This window comes from Staurois parvus, unplaced genomic scaffold (assembly GCF_062004578.1).
Source record: "Staurois parvus isolate SC_StPar_1 unplaced genomic scaffold, SC_StPar_1.0 ptg000414l, whole genome shotgun sequence".
NCBI classification, from domain to species: domain Eukaryota; kingdom Metazoa; phylum Chordata; class Amphibia; order Anura; family Ranidae; genus Staurois; species Staurois parvus.
In genome coordinates this window covers 9,508,257-9,528,100 of record NW_028318210.1, presented here as the reverse complement: position 1 = coordinate 9,528,100, position 19,844 = coordinate 9,508,257, and the positions used below count along the sequence as shown (strand labels likewise).

General features: G+C 47.0%; 1 protein-coding gene across 1 annotated transcript in view; it reads right to left on the bottom strand.

Moving 5' to 3' along the window:
• The window catches only part of LTK (leukocyte receptor tyrosine kinase), a 303,135-nt gene that overhangs the window by 18,046 nt on the left and 265,245 nt on the right, over window positions 1–19,844 (bottom strand). The window contains exons 20-23 of the mRNA XM_089686923.1: window positions 17,662–17,848; window positions 14,335–14,425; window positions 8,732–8,796; window positions 5,620–5,749 (exon numbers count right to left, since the gene is read on the bottom strand). Coding sequence (XP_089543049.1) covers window positions 5,620–5,749; window positions 8,732–8,796; window positions 14,335–14,425; window positions 17,662–17,848 — 473 coding nt within the window. The remainder of the gene's footprint in view (window positions 1–5,619; window positions 5,750–8,731; window positions 8,797–14,334; window positions 14,426–17,661; window positions 17,849–19,844) is intronic.

Here is a 19,844-nt window from a genome sequence, read left to right as displayed (position 1 = left end):
AGGGAGGGGGTAGTGGTACAGGAGGAAGTGGCTGTGGGGGATGGAGTGGTAGGAGGAATGAAGGAGAGCAGCAGTTAGGTGAGGGTGGGGTAGGCTTCCCTGAAGAGGTGGGTTTTCAGGGAGCGCCTGAAGGTGAGGAGGGAAGGTGACAGTCTGATGGATTGGGGTAGTGAGTTCCAGAGGATGGGGGAGGACCTGGAGAAGTCTTGCAGACGTGCGTGTGAGGAGGAGACCAGGGAGCAAGATAGAAGGAGGTCCTGTGAAGAGCGAAGGGTACGGGTAGGGTGGTACTTGGGAATCAGGTCGGTGAGGTAGTTAGGGGCAGTGTTGTGAATGGCTTTGTAGGTCAGAGTGAGTAGTTTGAATTTGATGCGTTGGGCGATAGGGAGCCAGTGGAGGGAGAGGCAGAGGGGGGTGGCAGAGGTGGAGCGGCTGGTGAGGTGGATGAGTCTGGCAGCTGAGTTCAGGATGGTCTGAAGCGGGGAGAGTTTGCACTGGGGTAGGCCGGTGAGGAGGGAGTTGCAGTAGTCAAGGCGTGAGATAATCAGGGAGTGCACAAGTAGTTTAGCGGTGTCTGGGGTAAGGAAGGTGCGTATTTTGGCGATATTGCGGAGGTGGAGCCTGCATGTGTTTGTCAGTGATTTGACATGAGGTTGGAAGGAGAGGTTAGAGTCCAGAATGACCCCAAGGACTTTGGCTTGCGGGGCGGGATTGATGGTGGTGATGTTAGTAGTGATGGATAGGATGGGGGGGGGGGCGCGGGCAGGAGGGAAGACGAGAAGCTCGGTTTTGGAGAGGTTGAGTTTGAGGAAATGGAGCGACATCCAGTCAGAGATGTCGTTTAGGAGGTGAGTGATGCGGGCGGAGAAAGTGGAGGTGAGGTGAGGGGTGGAGAGGTAGATTTGAGTGTCATCAGCATAGAGATGGTAGTTGAAGCCGTGGGAGTGTATGAGTTTGCCAAGGGAGGAGGTGTAGATGGAGAAGAGAAGGGGTCCAAGGACAGAGCCCTGGGGGACCCCAACAGAGAGGGGGAGGGAAGGGGAGGTGGCACCATTGTAGGAAACGCTGAAGGAGCGTCGGGATAGGTAAGAGGAGAACCAGGAGAGAGCGGTGTCTCTGACGCCAAGGGAGAATAGTTTATTAAGGAGGAGGGGGTGGTCAACTGTGTCGAAGGCCGCGGAGAGGTCCAGGAGGAGGAGGACAGAGTAGTCACCTTTGGCTTTGGCGGTAAGTAGGTCGTTGGTGATTTTGAGGAGGGCGGTTTCGGTGGAGTGTAGGGGACGGAAGCCGGACTGTAGTGGATCAAGGAGGTTGTTGTCAGTTAGGTGGGCGCTTAGGCGGTTGTAGACTAAGCGCTCCAGGAGTTTGGAAGTGAGTGGCAGCAGGGAGATGGGTCTGAGGTTGTTTGGGTCAGAGGGGTCCAGGGAGGGCTTTTTGAGTATGGGGGTGATGTGCGCATGCTTTAGGGGGGAGGGGAATACGCCGGTAGAGAGGGAGAGATTGAAGATGTGGGTGAGGGAGCATGTGAGGGAAGAGGGGGGTGACTGGAGGAGTCGAGAGGGGATAGGGTCTAGGGGGCAGGTAGTGAGGCGGGCTTCAGAGAAGACCCTGGTGACTTCCTCAGTGGCAGCGGGGCTGAAGGAGTGCAGAGCTGGTGGGGTTACGGTAAGCGGGGTCTTGGGTGTGGAGGGGGGCAGTGCGGTTGCGAGGTCAGAGGAGGGAAGAGATGAGGGGGAGATAGGGGGGGGGAGGCTAGGTGGGGAGGTAGATTGCGAGTTGACTATGTCCTGATGGATAGCATCAATTTTATTGTGGAAATGAGTGGCAATCTCGTGGGCGGTGAGTGAGGTACTGAGTGGAGGAGGGGGGGGAGAGAGCAGGGAGTTGAAGGTGGAGAAGAGTCGGCGAGGGCAGGAGGAGAGGGTGTTAATCAGGTTTACGAAGTAAGCCTGCTTGGCGGCGTGGAGGGAGGAGGTGTAAGTGAGGAAGGCAGATTTGTAGAGGGAGAATGAACGGGGGGACCTGGTTTTGCGCCATAGTCTCTCCAGCGCACGACTGCGACGTTTGAGGCATTTAGTGTGGTCGTTCTGCCATGGTTGGAGCGGTCTGGGTTTGATGTAGCGTGTGGTTAGGGGTGCCAGAGAGTCTAGGGTAGCTGATAGTGAGTCGTTGTACGTGTTAGTGGCTAGGTCAGGACAAGACAGTGGAAGGATTCTGTCGTGTAGGCGGTCGGCAGCTGAGTGGAGGGGGGCCGGGTTCAGGTTGCGAAGGTTGCGGCTGGTGATGGTTTGGCGCTCTGGGGGGGGGAGTTAGGGGAAGGGGAGATGGAGAACGTGAGGAGGTGGTGGTCGGAGAGAGGGAAGGGGGTGTTAGAGAACTGGTTGAGGGTACAGAGGTGGGAGAAGACGAGGTCCAGGGTGTTCCCAATGATGTGGGTGGAGGATTGAGTGTGCTGTGTGAGCGCGAAGGAGGAGGTTAGGTGGAGGAATTGGGAAGTAGCCGGGCTGTTGTCATTGATGGGGATATTGAAGTCCCCGAGGATGATGGTTGGTAGCTCAGAGGAGAGGAAGAAGGGAAGCCAGGCAGCGAAGTCATCCAGGAAGCGGGGTATGGATCCGGGAGGCCTGTAGATCACTGCGATCCTTAGGGGGGTGGGTGAGAAGAGCCGGATGCAGTGAGCCTCGAAGGAGGAGAAAGTTAGGGAGGGAGGATTAGGGAGGACCTGGAAGGTGCTCAGCGGTGATAGGAGCAGGCCGACCCCACCACCTTTGTGACCGCTCAGTCTTGGTGAATGGGACCAGACGAGACCTCCATAGGAGAGTGCCGCAGGGGAGGTGGAGTCAGTGGCCTGTACCCAGGTTTCGGTGATGGCTAGGAGGTTAAGGGAGCGGGAGATAAAGAGGTCATGGATGGCAGTTAGTTTGTTGCAGACCGAGCAGGCGTTCAGGAGTGCAACCGAGAGAGGGGGGATGGATGCGGGGAGAAGGGGCACAGATATGAGGTTGAGGGGGTTACGGCAGCTGGCGGGAGCAGGGGGGTCCCTAGAGGAGGGGTGAGGTGGCGAGGGGCCAGGGTTCGGGGAGATGTCCCCAGCAGATAGGAGAAGGAGAAGGGTGAGGAAGGTGGCATGGGAATGGGAAGTGTAGGAGCGTGTGGGTCTGATAGTGGTGGCACGTGGGTCGACGGGGGAGTGGAGTAGCAGGAGGAGGTGGTGAGTGCCGTAGTGGGGAGAGGGGAGTAGTGAAGGGGCAATGTAGAGCTGTTTTGGGGGGGTAGGCGGGTAGAGGGAGGCGATTTTTGGGATGGTGGAGAGGAAAATGAGGAGGAGGAGTGCAGGAGGCATGTTGGGGTGGGTGCGGTGACAGTTGGGTCAGGGGAGGTGAAGGGATACAGGTCAGGGCAAGGTGTGTGGGGAATCTGTGTTACCATGGGAGAGTCATTTGAGTCCTTCTGTAGGGGTAGAGTGAGGGTGGAGGGCGGCAGCTGGTTGGCAGCAGTCTGTGGGTGCAGTAAGCTGGCGACCATGGGTGCTGTGGCATGTCTTCAGTGGGTACGGTGGTTCGGCTAGTGGAGGGGTCGTAGGGTGCGATGGCTGGGGGTGATGGTAGGCACGGCGACTGGTGATGCTGGCGGCTCGGTGACTGGGGTTGTTGAGGCCAGGCGTCGGGTGCTGAGGGCTCGGCGTCGTGAGGCGCTGAAGGTGTTGAAGGATCGTCATCAGAGTCGAGCGGGGCGTTGCGGTAGCGATCGTCGGCCCTGCGTGGTTTGTGCTCAACCGTGATCTGTTGCGGCCGGTAGGAGAGACCGCAGCTTCAAGGGTCATGGTGGGCCATTAGTCGCCGGGGCGTCGCCAGAGGGAATAGCGTGCCGGAAATCAGGGTGCTGGGCGAGCGTTCCCTGGTGTGGTGGCTGGCTGGTAATCCCAGGTGGGGTGGTGGGCAGGGGATCCCCGGTGGGATGGTGGCCGTGCTATCCCTGGTGGGGTAGTAGCGATCCCTGGAGGGATAGTGGCTTAGGGTCCCTGGTGGTTTGGGGTTTCAGGTGGATGGTGGGATCCCTGAGTGAGTGAGTCCCTGGAGGCTGGCGGTGTGATGGTGGTTGGGCTCCCTGGTGGGTAGTGGGCGCCCCTGGTGAAGTACCTGGTGTCCTGGAGCGTCGGTGGATCCCTCCTGGGTTAGCAGGACCGTTGGTGGTGGTGGTAGCTTCCCGGAGCAGCGGAGGCGTCCCGCCGCGGCCGCAATTCCCGCCGCGATTCCAGCCACGGCTGGCAGGAAACACCGCGGCTTCGGGTGCCGCGGTAGGCCTCAGGCTGCTGCGAACCGCCGGAGCTCCGCTGGAGGGACGGAGTGACTGTGGGTGTTGGTGGGGACCTCGGCAGCAGACACAGGGGCCCGGATGGGCCCTGATGGCAGCGGTAGGGGCGCAGGGGTGATCCCCTGATCGGCGGGGACCGAGGAGCGGAGTGGCAGTAGTCCGGGCTGATGTCCGGCGATCCTGGTCGGCCGCGCCAGAAATCGAGGCCGCGGCTTCAGGTGCCGGGCAGGCCGCAAGTCCCAGAGCTCCGGGAGAAAGGTCCAGTGGCCTTCCCTGGCTGGCGAACAGGGACCGGAGGGTCGTGGGGCCCCCGTCAGGGTCCGCTGCCGCCCAGATGGCAGCGGATTGGGGCCGGGGGAGCAGGAGCTCGCCGAGACACGTCCGTCTCGCCGGACGTCCGGATGTGTAGTGTAGCAGACATTTTCTGCATTGGTAGTTATTATTATTATAGTGGATTTCTAAAGCACCAACAGTTTTCACAGTGCTTTAGAAAACAAAAGGAGCCATTAGAGTTACAATACAAATGAAGACATGAGAGTTAGGAGGGCCCTGCTTGTGAGAGCTTACGATCTAATGGGAAGGGCAAGTGATGCAAAAGGTGTGGGTATCTGTTTGAGAAAGTAAAATTCACTTACTAGATAGAGGTAGGACAGGCTTCCCTGAAGAGATAGGTTTTCAAGGATTGCCTAGAGGTTGACGGAGTAGAAAATAGCCATACAGGTTGGGGAAGGGAGTTCTAGAGATTGGGAGAAACTCTAGAGAAGTCCTGGATGTGAGCATTGGAAGATGGGACAAGAGAGATAGTGAGCCAGTGTACCAGTAAGGTTCTTGTCTACTGGCCTGATTTGCAGAGCAGACCCACCAAATACCTAGTACTTCCAGGTATTTGTCACACATGCACGCTCTGCTTAGCCTCCCACAGTACTGTGCTTTGTGCTCGAGCATTCAGCCACAGGCAGTGTCTCAAGAGAGTCCAGAGTAAGAAATGAGAAAATATTGACTTGCAGGAATATTGGTGGCATACAGATGAACTACCCATAAGTAGTGATATTTAAGGGTCTGTAGTTTGTATTGCGGAAGGGGGGTTGTTTGTATTTGATTTGCTAATGACAGGTGTGCTTCATTGATGCTGCATTCAATGTCCTGTCTAACTGTGATCTAAAGGGTGATTCTGATGGTGGAAAGCTAGTATCAGGATCCCTTTGACATTGGACCAGAGTGGATTACTATCACAATAATTATACTAAAGCACAGGTACAGACATGCCTTATCTTTTAACAAACATAAACCACAAATTTTACTCACCACCCATGGGCGATTTTGCCGCAGGAAGGTTTTCATGTCTCCACCAGACATAAGCTCCAGCAGAATAAAGCGGGGAAGAGTCTGCAGGCTGACTCCTATACAACGCACTATATTTTGGTGGTTGAATTTGCTGTACACAGGGAAAAGGTAACAAAGGAATCATTAAAATATTGTGCAGATCAAAATGTAATAAAAATGTAAAATTAAAAATTATTTGCATTTATAAGTAGCTGCTTTGCTAGTATTATGTTCTGTTGGATCTGAGCTCTGTACACCAGAAAGAGAATAGGTTTCAAGCATACCTAGACAGCATTCAAGAACCCAACTGAGAATTTTCTCTTGGCACAGACTTTTAGGGAACATTTTGCATTTTTTCGAGGTGGAGAGGTGGGCGGTGACGTTGCAATTTCAAACTCTTCCAATCAAAGAACGTTTTACAATCATTGAGAAAATGCAAAGTGTTCAGTGAATGGAGCCCATGCCGGGTGGCGACCTCCTGTGTTCACAATGCAGTTGCTTGGTATGGAAGCTAGCCGGGATCACTGCAGTAGCTCTGTCTACTACAGTGATTTCCAGCTTCCAGGGTGATCCCATAGATATGGCAATATATACTTACATTGGTCCAATCTAGACCAATGTAATTATGTAACAACTGCCATACCTAAACTTCAGCTTTAACCTATCCCTTGTTCCCCATGAAGCTAACACCCACCCAGGGGCAGACTGACCATTCGAGCACTCGGGCACTGCCCGAGGGCCCGGGGTCAGTAGGGGACCCCATGAAATGCCCCTGGTACCTTTTTATAGGCTTTTTTGGGTGTGCCAGTCCGCCCCTGCACCTACCTCTTCTTTCTGATGCTTTGGGTAGTGGGCGGGCTCTCAGCATCCTTATTTACAATGCAGGACTGTGGGTCCTACATTGTAGGTCATAATTTTACAGCTGCAACTGCTGAATGGAGAGACAAAAGAAAGAGGCATTGGGGGATTTATTGCTTGGAAGGACTAGCCTGCAGGAGTAAGAAAAGTAAAAATGCCCTGGAACCCTAGGCAAAAATAACCAATAAAATTTGCAGTGTGGGGGAGCCCCACTACAAGGGTAGTTTTCTTTGGTTCTCTGGAGCTTGACTTTATTAGAGAAGATGGTGTCACACCCCCCCCCCCCTCTTCTTCCCAGCTATGTAGTGTAGCAAGGGTGGCTGAATTCTGATGAATATCTATAAGCCTGGTAATGAAAACATTCTCAGCATTTCTAAATGTAGCACCCCATTAGGCTAATGTTGGTTAAATGTAGTTTTTTGCCTACAGGGAGAGCATTATTTGATTAGTTAGGTCTGCTCTGGGCTCTAAAGGTATGATCTCAATTACTTCTCCCTGTCTTCCAGGGGACCCTAGGACATAGTGGGTGGGAAAATATGACCCCTGTTTGCATGTTATTATCCACACAGCCAATCCCTGGTCAATATGACAGGTGACCAGCAGGGGGCTGAGGGGGGTATAAATGGGCTAGAGGGCAGAGCAGCAGTCTTCTTGTTCCTGTGGGAATAAGAACCAGCCTGATGGCTGTGGCATCAATGGGAAAGCATCCCAAAATTGTAACTACTTCTATTGGGGTCCCAGCTATTGCTTGACTGGGGGACCTCTGTTCTACCCTCCCGGAGTATTGTGCTCACAGAAAGCCCCAAAGGATCCAGGACACAGGCGATTGGAGTACACAAGTCAATTGACCTTGCACATGGCTGCACTGAAATCAGGAAACAGTAAGTACCAGCCTTCTGGATCTAAGCTTTACTGGGAGAACAACAATTACTTCTTTGTACACTGAGGACTGTATTCTTGTTGAGGAGTCCCTGGTTTGTACTTCAAAGGGGGTGCCTTCACCCTGAAGTCTTAGTGCAGAGTTAGTGTCCTCATTTTTCAAATTTATGGTTACTGGAGTATCCCTAGGCTCACCCTACCCCTACCCAAAATAATAATAATAATAAAAAAAAGAGTTGCACAGCCTGTTTACTGACTCAAGAGTGTGCAAATGTTGTGTGCCTTGCTGCCATGTGCCTATCAGGGAATGAAACACAGGATCAAACCCCCAGACCGGTTCTGTCAGTGCACTACATAAACTAAACAAAATGATGGCAGCTAACAGAAAACATCAAAAGTGAAATTTAGTTAGTTCAACTTTTTGTAAGTAAGTGTTACATTTAATAAAAATACAGAACAGCCAGCTTTCCTAAATTTATAACAATCCAGTCAGCAAAAGATTTATAGCAATCTAGTCAGCCCAATGGCTGCATAAATTCTGTAATTAGCAGAGTGAAATCTGTATAAACAGTGAAACCTTTCTGTTACGGTGAAAGATAGATGCAATTCATTAAACAGGCACAAGATGGCACTATAATGTCACCAATAGTCTGTAATACAGGGCAGTCAGGGCAGTCAGTGCAGTCAGTGCATACAGGGTAGTCAGTGCATACAGGGCAGTCAGTGCAGTCAGTGCATACAGGGTAGTCAGTGCATACAGGGTAGTCAGTGCATACAGGGCAGTCAGGACATACAGGGCATACAGGGCAGTCAGTGCATATAGGGCAGTCAGTGCATACAGGGTAGTCAGTGCATACAGGGCAGTCAGGACATACAGGGCATACAGGGCAGTCAGGGCAGTCAGTGCAGTCAGTGCATACAGGGTAGTCAGTGCATACAGGGCAGTCAGGACATACAGGGCATACAGGGCAGTCAGTGCATATAGGGCAGTCAGTGCATACAGGGTAGGCAGTGCATACAGGGCAGTCAGGACATACAGGGCAGTCAGTGCAGTCAGTGCATACAGGGTAGTCAGTGCATACAGGGCAGTCAGGACATACAGGGCATACAGGGCAGTCAGTGCATATAGGGCAGTCAGTGCATACAGGGTAGGCAGTGCATACAGGGCAGTCAGGACATACAGGGCATACAGGGCAGTCAGGGCAGTCAGTGCATACAGGGTAGTCAGTGCATACAGGGCAGTCAGGACATACAGGGCATACAGGGCAGTCAGTGCATATAGGGCAGTCAGTGCATACAGGGCAGTCAGTGCATACACGGCAGTCAGTGCAGTGTGTATCTGCAGAAATACTATTACCTGATTATAAGCGCTTCCATTAGAAAGTCCATCTCATCCTGCTCAGAGCAGATTTCTGGCAGAGTCTGTAGTAGACAAACGTTGGAGTAAATGTGAAACCGCAATGATGCAGATTGTGACTTTTCAAGGTGTTGCAGTATATATCACTATGTAAGCAAAAGTGTTACCCCCCCTAAATAATTAAAAATAGCAATGCTTTCTTATCAGCTAATCTGTGCTCCAGAATTCTCAACAAAACAAAGTAAAAAAAATAAAAAATAAAATAATGCAAGAAAGACCACTTATGAACTCACAAAGATCTGAGTGGGGAAGAGTTAGGAACCCTTTATTACTGTCTTTACTGAGAATTGTAACCTCACTTTCTGTCCTAATGACACCCTGTTACACACCAACATACAGGTTGTGACAAGAGAAGAAAGTGAGGAGCATCTCAGTGGAGATTTACCATACCCTGTATGAGATTCACCATTACATGTGGTGTTGGTTGAGCATTTTATATATATTTGTATTTCAACTTTTATGTTACATGACACATATGTATATGTTGTAATTTTATTGAGCAAGTGCCTGCCTATTTAGGGTCCTTTCATACGAAGCGGACCCATTTAGCGGATCCGCTTGCTCAGCAGGGGATCTCTCCGCTGATCCCAACTGAGCAAGGGGATGACAGCTGTGTCCGCTCTGCTGCTGCAGAACAGGACAGAGCTGCTCACCCTCCTCAAATGGGAGGTCAGATGAAAATGCCTGTCCCTTTTCATCCGACCCGATCCGATAGATGGAAAGGTAATTGGATCCCCATCCGTCCCTTGTTGGCGGATCGGATTGGATGTTGGCGGGTGTAAACAGACACATGTCCGTTTACACCTGCCACTCCATAGAAGAGAATGGAGGTTCCGATTGGGCCCGCCTGAAAAACAGGCAGGCGGACCCGATTGGAACGTCCGTGTGAAAGAGCCCTTATGGTTTTGGTATTTAAAGGGAAAATTAGGACTCGCAGCCATTGATTAAAGTTATAGAACCTTTTAACAGCAGCAGACCTTTTTTTTAATTTGTTAATTTTGTCTGTCTTTTTGTTTTTTTGCATTTGTCCTAACTTATTAAGAATTTCACAATGGTGTTTATTTAGATCCTAGCAAGGGTTAATAGAGAGATTTCTTTAGTTAAAGGGGAAATCAGACCAAAAGTAATGCAGTACTAAAAACCATTCTCTGCTTTATTGAAGCTGAAAAAATGTTTCCGCTGAATTTGGCAGTAATAACCCCAAAATCAAAAATATATTGCAGGTTACCAATCACTAGATGTGGTGACTACATTTGTTTGTTTTCTTTTTTCCTTCTGTTTTCACCTGGTGATCTAGCCAGTAACACACCATTTATATTAGAGTGCCTCCACTCTGGATAAAGAAGCACAGTGGCACCTTTGGAGAGCAGCATTGTCAGTCTGGGGGGAGGGGAGTGTTAGCTGTACTAGCAGATTTAGATACACTAACAAACTGAAGCAAAAATCAAACTAGCACACTTTTTTAGGCAGTTACATCAAGTTTTTTTTCTTTTAGGATAAAGGTTTTATATAAATGAATAAAAGCTGAACATTGTAAGCATCCGTCAGTGTAAAATAGTTTGTGTCAACCCCCTGCTACATCTGCTGGACAGCTTGTTCTGTTGAAAAACAACAGAATTACTGGCCGGATCACCAGATGAAAATAAAGGAAAGAAAGCCTAAAACAGAAAACTAATGCAGGTTTCCTTTTAGTTTGTTTCCCGAGATAAAAGAAACAAAGTTTCCTTTAGCTCTGGGGAAAGTGACAGCTAATCTTGTGAGCTATAGTGAAGGAAAAAAAAAAGCCGGCAATTGCATTTAAAAATCGGCACCGACATACACTTCTTATTGCAAAAAAATTCATAAAACATTTGTAAAACCGAGGCATTATTTTCAATGGATTTTCATTTGTAAACTGAAAATTACGTTAAGTTAGGTGCTTGTAAACCGAGGTACACCTGTATATGTATATACTGTATACATCCATATCTATCTATCTATCTATCTATCTATCTATCTATCTATCTATATATCTATTGTCATTGCCTGAGTTCTCAGCTCTTCAAGATGTCAGATGCAACATCCTATATTCTTTCCTTAGGATCTGTGATAGAGAGTCATGTCACTAATTTAGCTGCCATTTGATCATACAGCTTTTTTGGCACAAAGCTTGAAACCGTTTATAATGTATAAAAGAACTTCTGAGCACAAAAAAAGAAAGCGGGACTATGCTTTGTGCTATAATCAGGCATATAGGAAGTCACATGTCTGCATACTGTTATACAACTATCAATTGAATTTCCTACCCAATTTGTCTTTCAGTATAAAGCAGCTATTAGGAAACAAGATCTGATGACCATTACTGAATTATGTGCTCAATAGAGAGGACAGTCAGAAATGTCAGTTCATTTGACCTCCCCCTTAATGTGCTCATTATTTCTATACAGGCCAGTTAAATATCACATGATAATGTTTAAAGACAAAGGGAGCCAAGATAAGTGCCACATGATGGCAAAAGGTCACCAACGTCTATGGAACTGTCCACTCTGACTCTGTTATTTCTCTTTGTAAGACTTCAACCATTGACGTTAGGCAGATTTGCACCATGTGCAATGGGTGTAGCATGCGCTAACATGTGTTAAACGCAATAAGTTGCTGTGCGTTGACATGTGTTTTTTAATGTGTTGTGCTGACATGATGTTTTTTTGTTGTTTAATAAGCTGTGTTGATGTATGTTTTTTTTTCCACAGCAGAAGTCACAATATTTTTTGGGTTTTCCTTAATGGGTGCTGCAGTGCACTGTGAAGTGTTGTATAGTATGTTGCGTATGTTCCATTTTCATCCAGCGCACACACATCAGTGCAGTGTGTTGGTGTGAGCTGGGCCTATTGGTAAGAACAGATTTCAGCTTGCCATTGTGTTAAGCCTGCATTGAGCAGTGCAGCCTAATAGATGTGTTACCTGGGTTAGTGCAATTCGGTAACATATCCTGCCAATGATGGTGCATTGCAGTGGTGCACTGCCAGAGATACATGCATCTTTTCTGGTGGAATGGGCTGCCTTAACGCAACATGAAGTAGCACATGTGCACTAAACCACTGCAGTAGCATGAATGGGCTGTTAGAAAATTGAGCTGGATATAGCATGAAGACAGCATTTCAGTACAACTGTGAGCTCAGAGATCAGTGTAGTTTTTGGTTCTGCTGTACTCAGCTGAGTAACAATTTATTTTCTAGGTGTGGTCAGGTATCCCCTACACTGGTGGTTGATTACTGTTTCCTGTCTCTGGAAGATGCTTCCACAAATAGAGTAGGAGGGTCAGCCACTAGGTTATGAATATTTATCAGATATTCACCAATTACTGGGGGGGGGGGGGTAGGCTCAGAAAGTGTGGCTGGGGAGAAGATAAATAGGAGAGTCCATTAAGGTTCTCTCTCTTCTGAGGCTTCTGCCTCTGGGAGGCAGCCTGTGTTACTGAAGAGCTATTGTTATCGGGTCTCAGCATATGCTTGGCTGAGGGCCTGAAGGAGCCTGGATTAAAGAGAATTTACTGGAGGACACTACTGTACCTTGGGAAGCTGGGCTGGAGAAGAACCCCTTTCACTGAAGAGTGTAGCAGGGAAGCTGGTTGGGGAGTTGTCTCTGGGCATTGTGAGTGGGACCTATTGCCTACAGCTTCAGGTGTGCCTGTGCTTTGAGGTCTAGACACCAGAGGTTGCTTCAAGGCCTCTGACTGCTCCTAAAGAGTCTCAAACTAGCTGCCTGTCCTCTCTGCCTCCAGTGGTACTTTAGGCTACTAGTGAAGTATTTTACTTGAAAATCTGTCCTCCTAATGCCTCTGTGTGTTTTGGAGTACGCACCCTCATCCCTCCAGCTGCCTGTGTTTAATTGCTGCAATAAATCATCAAAAAGACACCCCTAGATTGAGCCTGTGTTTGTCAGTGTGCTCTGGATCTGGTAACTGGGCCTTGCAGCCTCTGAGCAGGTAAGAGAGACCTGAGTTAGTTGCAGTGGCACCTTCGTGGATGTGTGTTACATATGGAAATATCAACTTTCTGAAATGCATTGGTGCTGTAAGCCATGTACCGGGGTGGGCTCCCCAGGATACAGTGAAGTCACGAAAGCAACCCCAACACCAGCTTTTGCCACAACAGAATTTTACTTAGATGTGGCAAATAAACACAACCACAAATGCTGAAAACATACAATAAATTTACATACACCCAGCCCAAAGGCTGAGACTCTTGTGCTGCACAGCACGGCGCCTCCCGATGGATGAAGGTAGAAGGTGTAGTAATTTACCTACTGGCGGGCACAACTAAGCTGCCACCTTACCTGTTATTACCCTAAAAGAGCAGGAATCAGTGTATGGGTTTATGGTATGGGCTAGCCTGCGGTGCAGCACAACAACTTACAATCTTACACAAATCTACAGTATTCCCCCTCTCATAACTGGTCCTGTAGCACATGCCTGAGTATTCCGTCTGAGCAAAATGCCAGTCTGGCTTGAGTTTGTGGGATGTTATCAGCTCTCCAATGTGAAATGTCACTTTAAGTTATGAAGTCCTTCCAATGATCAGTAATAACACTTGTGGCCTGACACAAACAGAGACCCTAACTAACTAACTATTGGCCTGGCCTCAGTCTCTAGGCGCCAACACTGAAATGAGGTGCGTGCACGATCTTACCGACCCGGGTCTGCTTTGCATCTGCTGGTGACTCTGAACAGAACAAATGTCTCTCCAACAAGCATGCAGTCTCACAGTGTATGTTGTTTGTTCCTCTGCTCTCATCAGCATTCCTGGCAGCAATCTTCCTTTCTCTGAACAGGATCAGGGTCTTGGACACGAACAGCTTCACTTAGCTGCAGCTCTGGTTACTGAGGGATGCCCTCACACCTGGATGCCATCAGATTCTCTGCTCACACGGCTCCTGCATTCACCATCCACAAAACATGGCTGCTATCTCTCCCCTCCTTCCTGTTCTCTCAACTCTGTGTGAAAACCCCACCTCTTCATGAATATAGAAATATCTATGCATCCTGAGGCTGTGTTAGGAAAACAGTGGCATCTTGTGGCCAAAGCGCAGAATGTCAGTCCCGAACATTTAATTTACTCCACACAATAATTTACTGCACACAAACAGTGGATAAAAACAATGAGAGCTGTTTCCCCATCTCACAGTGCTTAGGGCTCAGTACACCCCTCTCCCCTGCCCACCAGGAAGCTTTTCAAAGATGTTTGACAATATGTTTCCTCCTTACCGTCTGTTTTAACGCAGTGTGTATTGCACCACTTGAATGCAGCTTAAGGGGGGCAGGAAAACACATCTCAACTGCATGTTTTTACTGCCCACCCAACCACATGTCTAAATTAGCCCTAACTCTGTGATAAAAGCATTTTGATATTTTTAACAACTGTTAACAGAGTAGAACAACTTCAAAAACATGCTAACGGCGCCAAGTTTTTTCTTCAGGTTTTTTTGCAGCCAAACAAAGAGAGCTAGGTGATCCATAGAGTACTATGTATGTTTTACTTGATTTACCTGCCTTTCTATGTACTAACCTTAATGGCTACTTGCAGAGGATTGGGGTCTCCAGAAATGCCAACCACTAGACCTTCATAAACCTCACCAAAGGCGCCATGACCGAGGGCTCTAGTGAGAAAAAGAGATCAGAGAAAGATTTGCATTTTCTCTGAATTTTATATTCAGGTTTGTAAATCGGAATACTTCAAGAAAACCCACAATAAACCACTATAATGAATAATCCCACGTCTTTCACTTTTATATTTTGTATTTGCTTACAAGCAATCATAACCTTACTAAACAGATATATCCTATAGTAAATGTCAGGAGCCAATCTGTATACCTTCTGGTCATCTATACAAAATCATTACTGTGAAAGCCAACCGGGTCACAGTAAAAAATGGTTAAAGAAAGCATATCAGTGTAAAGCACCAGGATGAGGTAGGTTAAAAAAATAAATAACTGTGAGCTGATATATATCCAAAACATGGAAACTGCTTTGGTCACACGGGGGTAAAGCTGCTAGACATAAACTGGTTAACTGACAAAGTGACCCAGTTTCTCACCTTTCCAGCTCATGACTTTGTTATTATAGGGGTCATTTGTGAAAGGGAAAAAGAGACCTTACAATGATTTGTTGATCTGTATAAAATTATCTCTAGCAAAGAACTATTATCTCCTGTAAGGGTATGTCATCATAAATATCCCTGACTGTACATTCCTGTGCTTAATGGATGCAGGGCTTAGAGTGTGCAAATGTCTGCAAAGATTTATACTAGTGCCAGTAGCATGGATCCTGAAATGTAAGGTAAGGTTGTAAATAATTACCCATTTATGTCTTCAAATTTCAGAATGTACAAAGATAAATCCAAACTCTAATGGGATTGTTCCTCTATCATTTAAAGTGAGTTTGCGTAAACTGACAGGTTCACTTAACTGTAGGGACCTTAAGGAGCTATTACTTACCTTCTTTGTGCAACCCTGATCCCCTGCCAGAGCCCAGAGGAATACCCAGCGTAGCACTACCCTCTTAGGAGTTGCTGATGTTTGGGGTCCCTGTATAGTCCTGTACACCTAGGCCACACGCATATTCACATCCACTTGCATTCAGGAGTCAGGGACCAGTCCTTAAGCTTGTTTTTAAATTTTATGGGGGAGATTTAGAACTTGGATGGCGTAAGGGGTGTACGGGATGCCCAAGAGAACTGAGAAAGCGTGGACAGCTTCCTGAAGTATGTACAAGTCTTTACACAAAGATCCTCTTTGTGGAGACCTAGCCAGCATCTCCTGTTGTACAACCCCAGACCCTAGATATTCCTTTATCCAGCTGCCAGGAGGAATCCATGAGCAGGGGATCCAGTGCCTGTCACTTTAAGAGACAGGTGGTGGCTTATATGGTTTCCCACGAGAGTGCTCCTTCCCCTATCTGGCCCAGAGGGTGTAGGTCTGCTCACTCAGTCCTTCTCCTGTGTTGCTGATGGGTCAGTTGCTGCTATTAGGCCTTTTTTGCTGGGCCGCTCCTTCCCTGCCTCACAGGTTTTCCTCTCTCAGGGGGCTGGTGAAGTCCTGAGTTTTCCAACTTCCAATGTCCTCTGCCAGTAGGTGAGCCCCTCTCCATCTGGCCCCCCTCACAGGCTCCTTCTTCCAGCCTCACATCCTCTCAATCTTCCACCCAAACTCTCCTGCTGCTGAGCAGGCTCAGTTACTCTTAAAGGCTGTCCTACCCCCCTGCCAGGCCTCCTGTGGGGGATAGGCCAGGATCATCTTCATCTAAGAGTACAGACCAACCACTCCTCAAATACACCCACTGCTTCTAGACCTTTCCCCAAAGTTCTAGAGCAGGGGGAAATTCCAGAAAGCTGGTCTGAGAGCCTCTCATCTCTGACTGCAATTTGATCCATCTGGCTATCACTTCCAGACTGCTACTCAGTCCTCCTCAATGACAATTGAACTAGAGCTCCCCCTAGCTGACTAGGAGGTACTGTAGTTACACCACTACTTCTGAGAATGGTGGAACACTTGACACTTCCAGTGCCTGCTCATTGTAGCACTTGGTGCCAGATCAGCCAGATTGCTAGCTTGACTCCTGTCACATAGCAAAGTGTCAACTTTCTTAGTTCAGAAGGTCATCCTATATATATTTTTTTTACCTTCCCTCCACACTGAACAGTCCAAATAAGGGACAATTAATAGCTGTGTCATACTCCTTGTTCAATGATGCAGTTTCCTAAGTCACTTAATTTTCTGCTTGCTCACTGAAAAATAAATCATCATCATAATCTCCAGCAGGAAGAGATCCAATAAGAAGTAAAGCTGAACCAGAAATAGTAAAGCCAAGCTTAAAGGCAGTAAAGTGATCTTTCTGGCTCTGCTGTGTGGCAGGGGTGTGTGAATAACAAGACTGGTAGAAAAAAGTTACAAAATCTTTTGCCAGGTTAAACAGTTAGACTAAATATATATCAAATGTAGGCAAGCGCTAGAACTATAAAGCAGCTAGCACCACGGTATAGGTAACAACTCCTTATAGATAAATATATAGAAAGTGCAGCATTTCATGCGCAGGCACGTCTTCAGGGGTACTGTCAGAGGTACGTACCCCTGAAGACATGCATGCGCACAAAACAAATTAGGTGGAGCCGCACTTGCTGACATCACGCCGCTGTTGCCGAAGGTCGGAACGGCGGCCATCTTTCCTCCTGTGGTGAGCTATTCCTCATAGGAGAGGGTCCACCTGCGTTTTTTGCCCTTGGCTGAGCATCCCTTGAAGAGGCTTCATTGCTGTTACCTGTACCCAGATGAGATCTGCTTACATGCTGTTTACCAGTAGATGTCTGGTGAGTGTACATCTGACAGAGGTGGTGGATTCCCTATTGGAGCACTTCACAAAATTTCACCGTGATTGCCGTACTTATATCCTTACGGACAATTTATAGCTCTTACTCCACTGATATTTTATGTACTTTATATATTCTCACTTTATGCTGCACTTTACCGTTTCACATTTATTGAATGATTTATTGAACATTTTTTATATTTGATTTTTATATTCTGCACTTGACTGTTCTGCTGATCAATTTTTTATTTTTTTTCAGATTGACTTTGCACTTTATTTTCACTATAATATCATTTACTTATTTTAGAGCTGCACTTTCTATATATTTAAACAGTAAGCCTATTTGTATTCAACTGTGTATCTAGATATTTATAGTGGAGGAAAGGGGCATGTAGAATAATCTTAAAATAAGCACATGCATGTAACTGCTGAGTAGATAACAGTAAAGTAAAAAGGACTATTTTCCCATGATGCAATAGAATATTCTCTAGTTCTGCCCCTTGTAAACTGTGCTGCCAACAATTTCTCTTACCTTAGTAAAGTGATATTTTTCCGAGGAACTTCTTTCAGTTCACTTAGCCCAGCTCCTTTCCCAGCAAAGCAGTAATTTGGATTGTAATCGGTCATGATAATGGAACTACGGATTTTACTAAGTTTGTACTCGGTGCTCTGCAATCTCACCCGCGCACCCTCCAGCTGCTTCTTCTTGCGGTGGTAAACTGCAATAGAAAAGGATAAAACTGCACATTTACAAATTATGGAAAAGTTTTTTAGCTACTTGTCATAATTTTCTCTTCTGGGCCTCTTTTCATGTCAGCATACTACGCGACTCCTTCCTTGACTCCATAGAACCACCCATGACTAGTCTAATAAAAAGGACAGACATGTCCCCACTTGTGTTCCAACATCCTTACAACAGACGAAGACAAGAACATATGCGAAAATGAAGATAGGCCAGGAAAGGAAAACTATGGTAAGTGTCAGAAAACAACTTGCTGTATTCCTGGCCACTTCATGTCGGCATACTATGGGATGTAGCAAGCGAAAGCACCAGAGGGAGGAAGAAAAGAAAACCAATTCCATACTAAATATGTTAAATAGTTATGTTTAAGAGGTAGCACAAGCTGAGGTTTTAAAAGAGGTTCAAAAAGAAGTAGCTGAAGAGGTTGCTACATTCACTAAATAGTGGTTGACAAAAATACACAAGAATGCCCAAACTTAGAAATAATATCCATCGAAAATAAATTTAAACAATTTCTACAAGAAACGAACGAAACAGGACTTTAAATGTACCACAACACTTATATGTAAATAAAAAGTTTGTTTCTTTTTATTCCATCGTAAAAAAGTTAAATACCTCAATACGTAAATTGCACATTATACTCAACATCATGTAAACACAGACAAATTGACCTGCCCAATTTATATCTCCAGTTCAGACATATGGAGAATAAAATAACCTCTAAGTAGGTCATCCAAAAGGAGTCATCATATTCATTGCTTCAACGCGTTTCACAGGGCAAAGCCTGCTTCTTCAGGAACAGCAAAATGTTATACTTCTCTGCTCTGGAGGTTGGATGAATGTGCAGTGCGTTGAAACAAATGTAGATAGGACAATCCTGATGAATGGGTAAACTCAGGATCCATTGCTCCCAAGAAAGATGAAGAAAAATCCACTCAAATAAAAGTGCTGTTCTCACTGGGCTTCTTAGTCACAATTGTGAACAAATATAAGCATAAGCCCAGTTTTTTTATCTCCCCCTCCTCATGGTGCAAACCACAAGACCAGGTCCAGAGGATTACCAACCTCATCATTTTCCGGTGGGAATCTAGGAAGCAATGATCTCCAATTTTGTTGAGTAGGCATTGCCACCTTAGGCAAATATTGTGAAGCTGGATGTCACACTACTCTGTCCTGAAAGAGCAGGTTCCTTAGAAGAGAAGGCACTTACAGTATTTCTGATATTCTTTCTGATAATATGTCAATTGACAAAGGAGCCTGCCAGATGGCACTACAGCTCCACAAGCCAAACAAACTCCCCTCTGCCTGCTGGAATGGTGGTAATCATATCTTGACCTTGAATGTCTATGTGAGGAGGAGGAGGAGTCATGCCTTCAGGAACCTCTTGAACAGTCAATGCAGTGAGACAAAGAGGTGATCCTTCTAGGTCGGAGATAGATCAGAATGTTTAGACACCGGCTTTATGTCCTAAAGCCATACAACAGATGTGTATGGAAGACACCAGCACTCTTTTATCGAAATCACTGTGCAGGTAACAGGAGGAAGCATACACTCCCACCTGGAATCCATGTACTTCACTGCCTTGGACTCTGATGGTTGCTTCATGGCTGTGGCACATCTACAAAATCATAACAACGGTGTTTAACCATTGAAGCAACAGACAGTGACAGGTGAAGAATGCCATAGCAGTCCAAAAGTAGGAGGTACCTGATAGGCAGCAAGAACAAGGCTGAAACAGCTGCAAGACATGGTACGCACAGCACCCATCAGTCCCAGCAATTTATACACATGGAGGTAATGGGTGGCAAGGGAAGATGGTCACTGTTGCTAGGCAATGGGCTGTAACTGCATCCCTAAAATGAACTGCACATGTGATGATGCCCATTGATAATGCCAGCTCTGAGCAGGCGATGAACCACAGCGGTCTAGGGTAGAGCACCCTCACCTAAGTAGGAATGCGCCAAAAACATGTA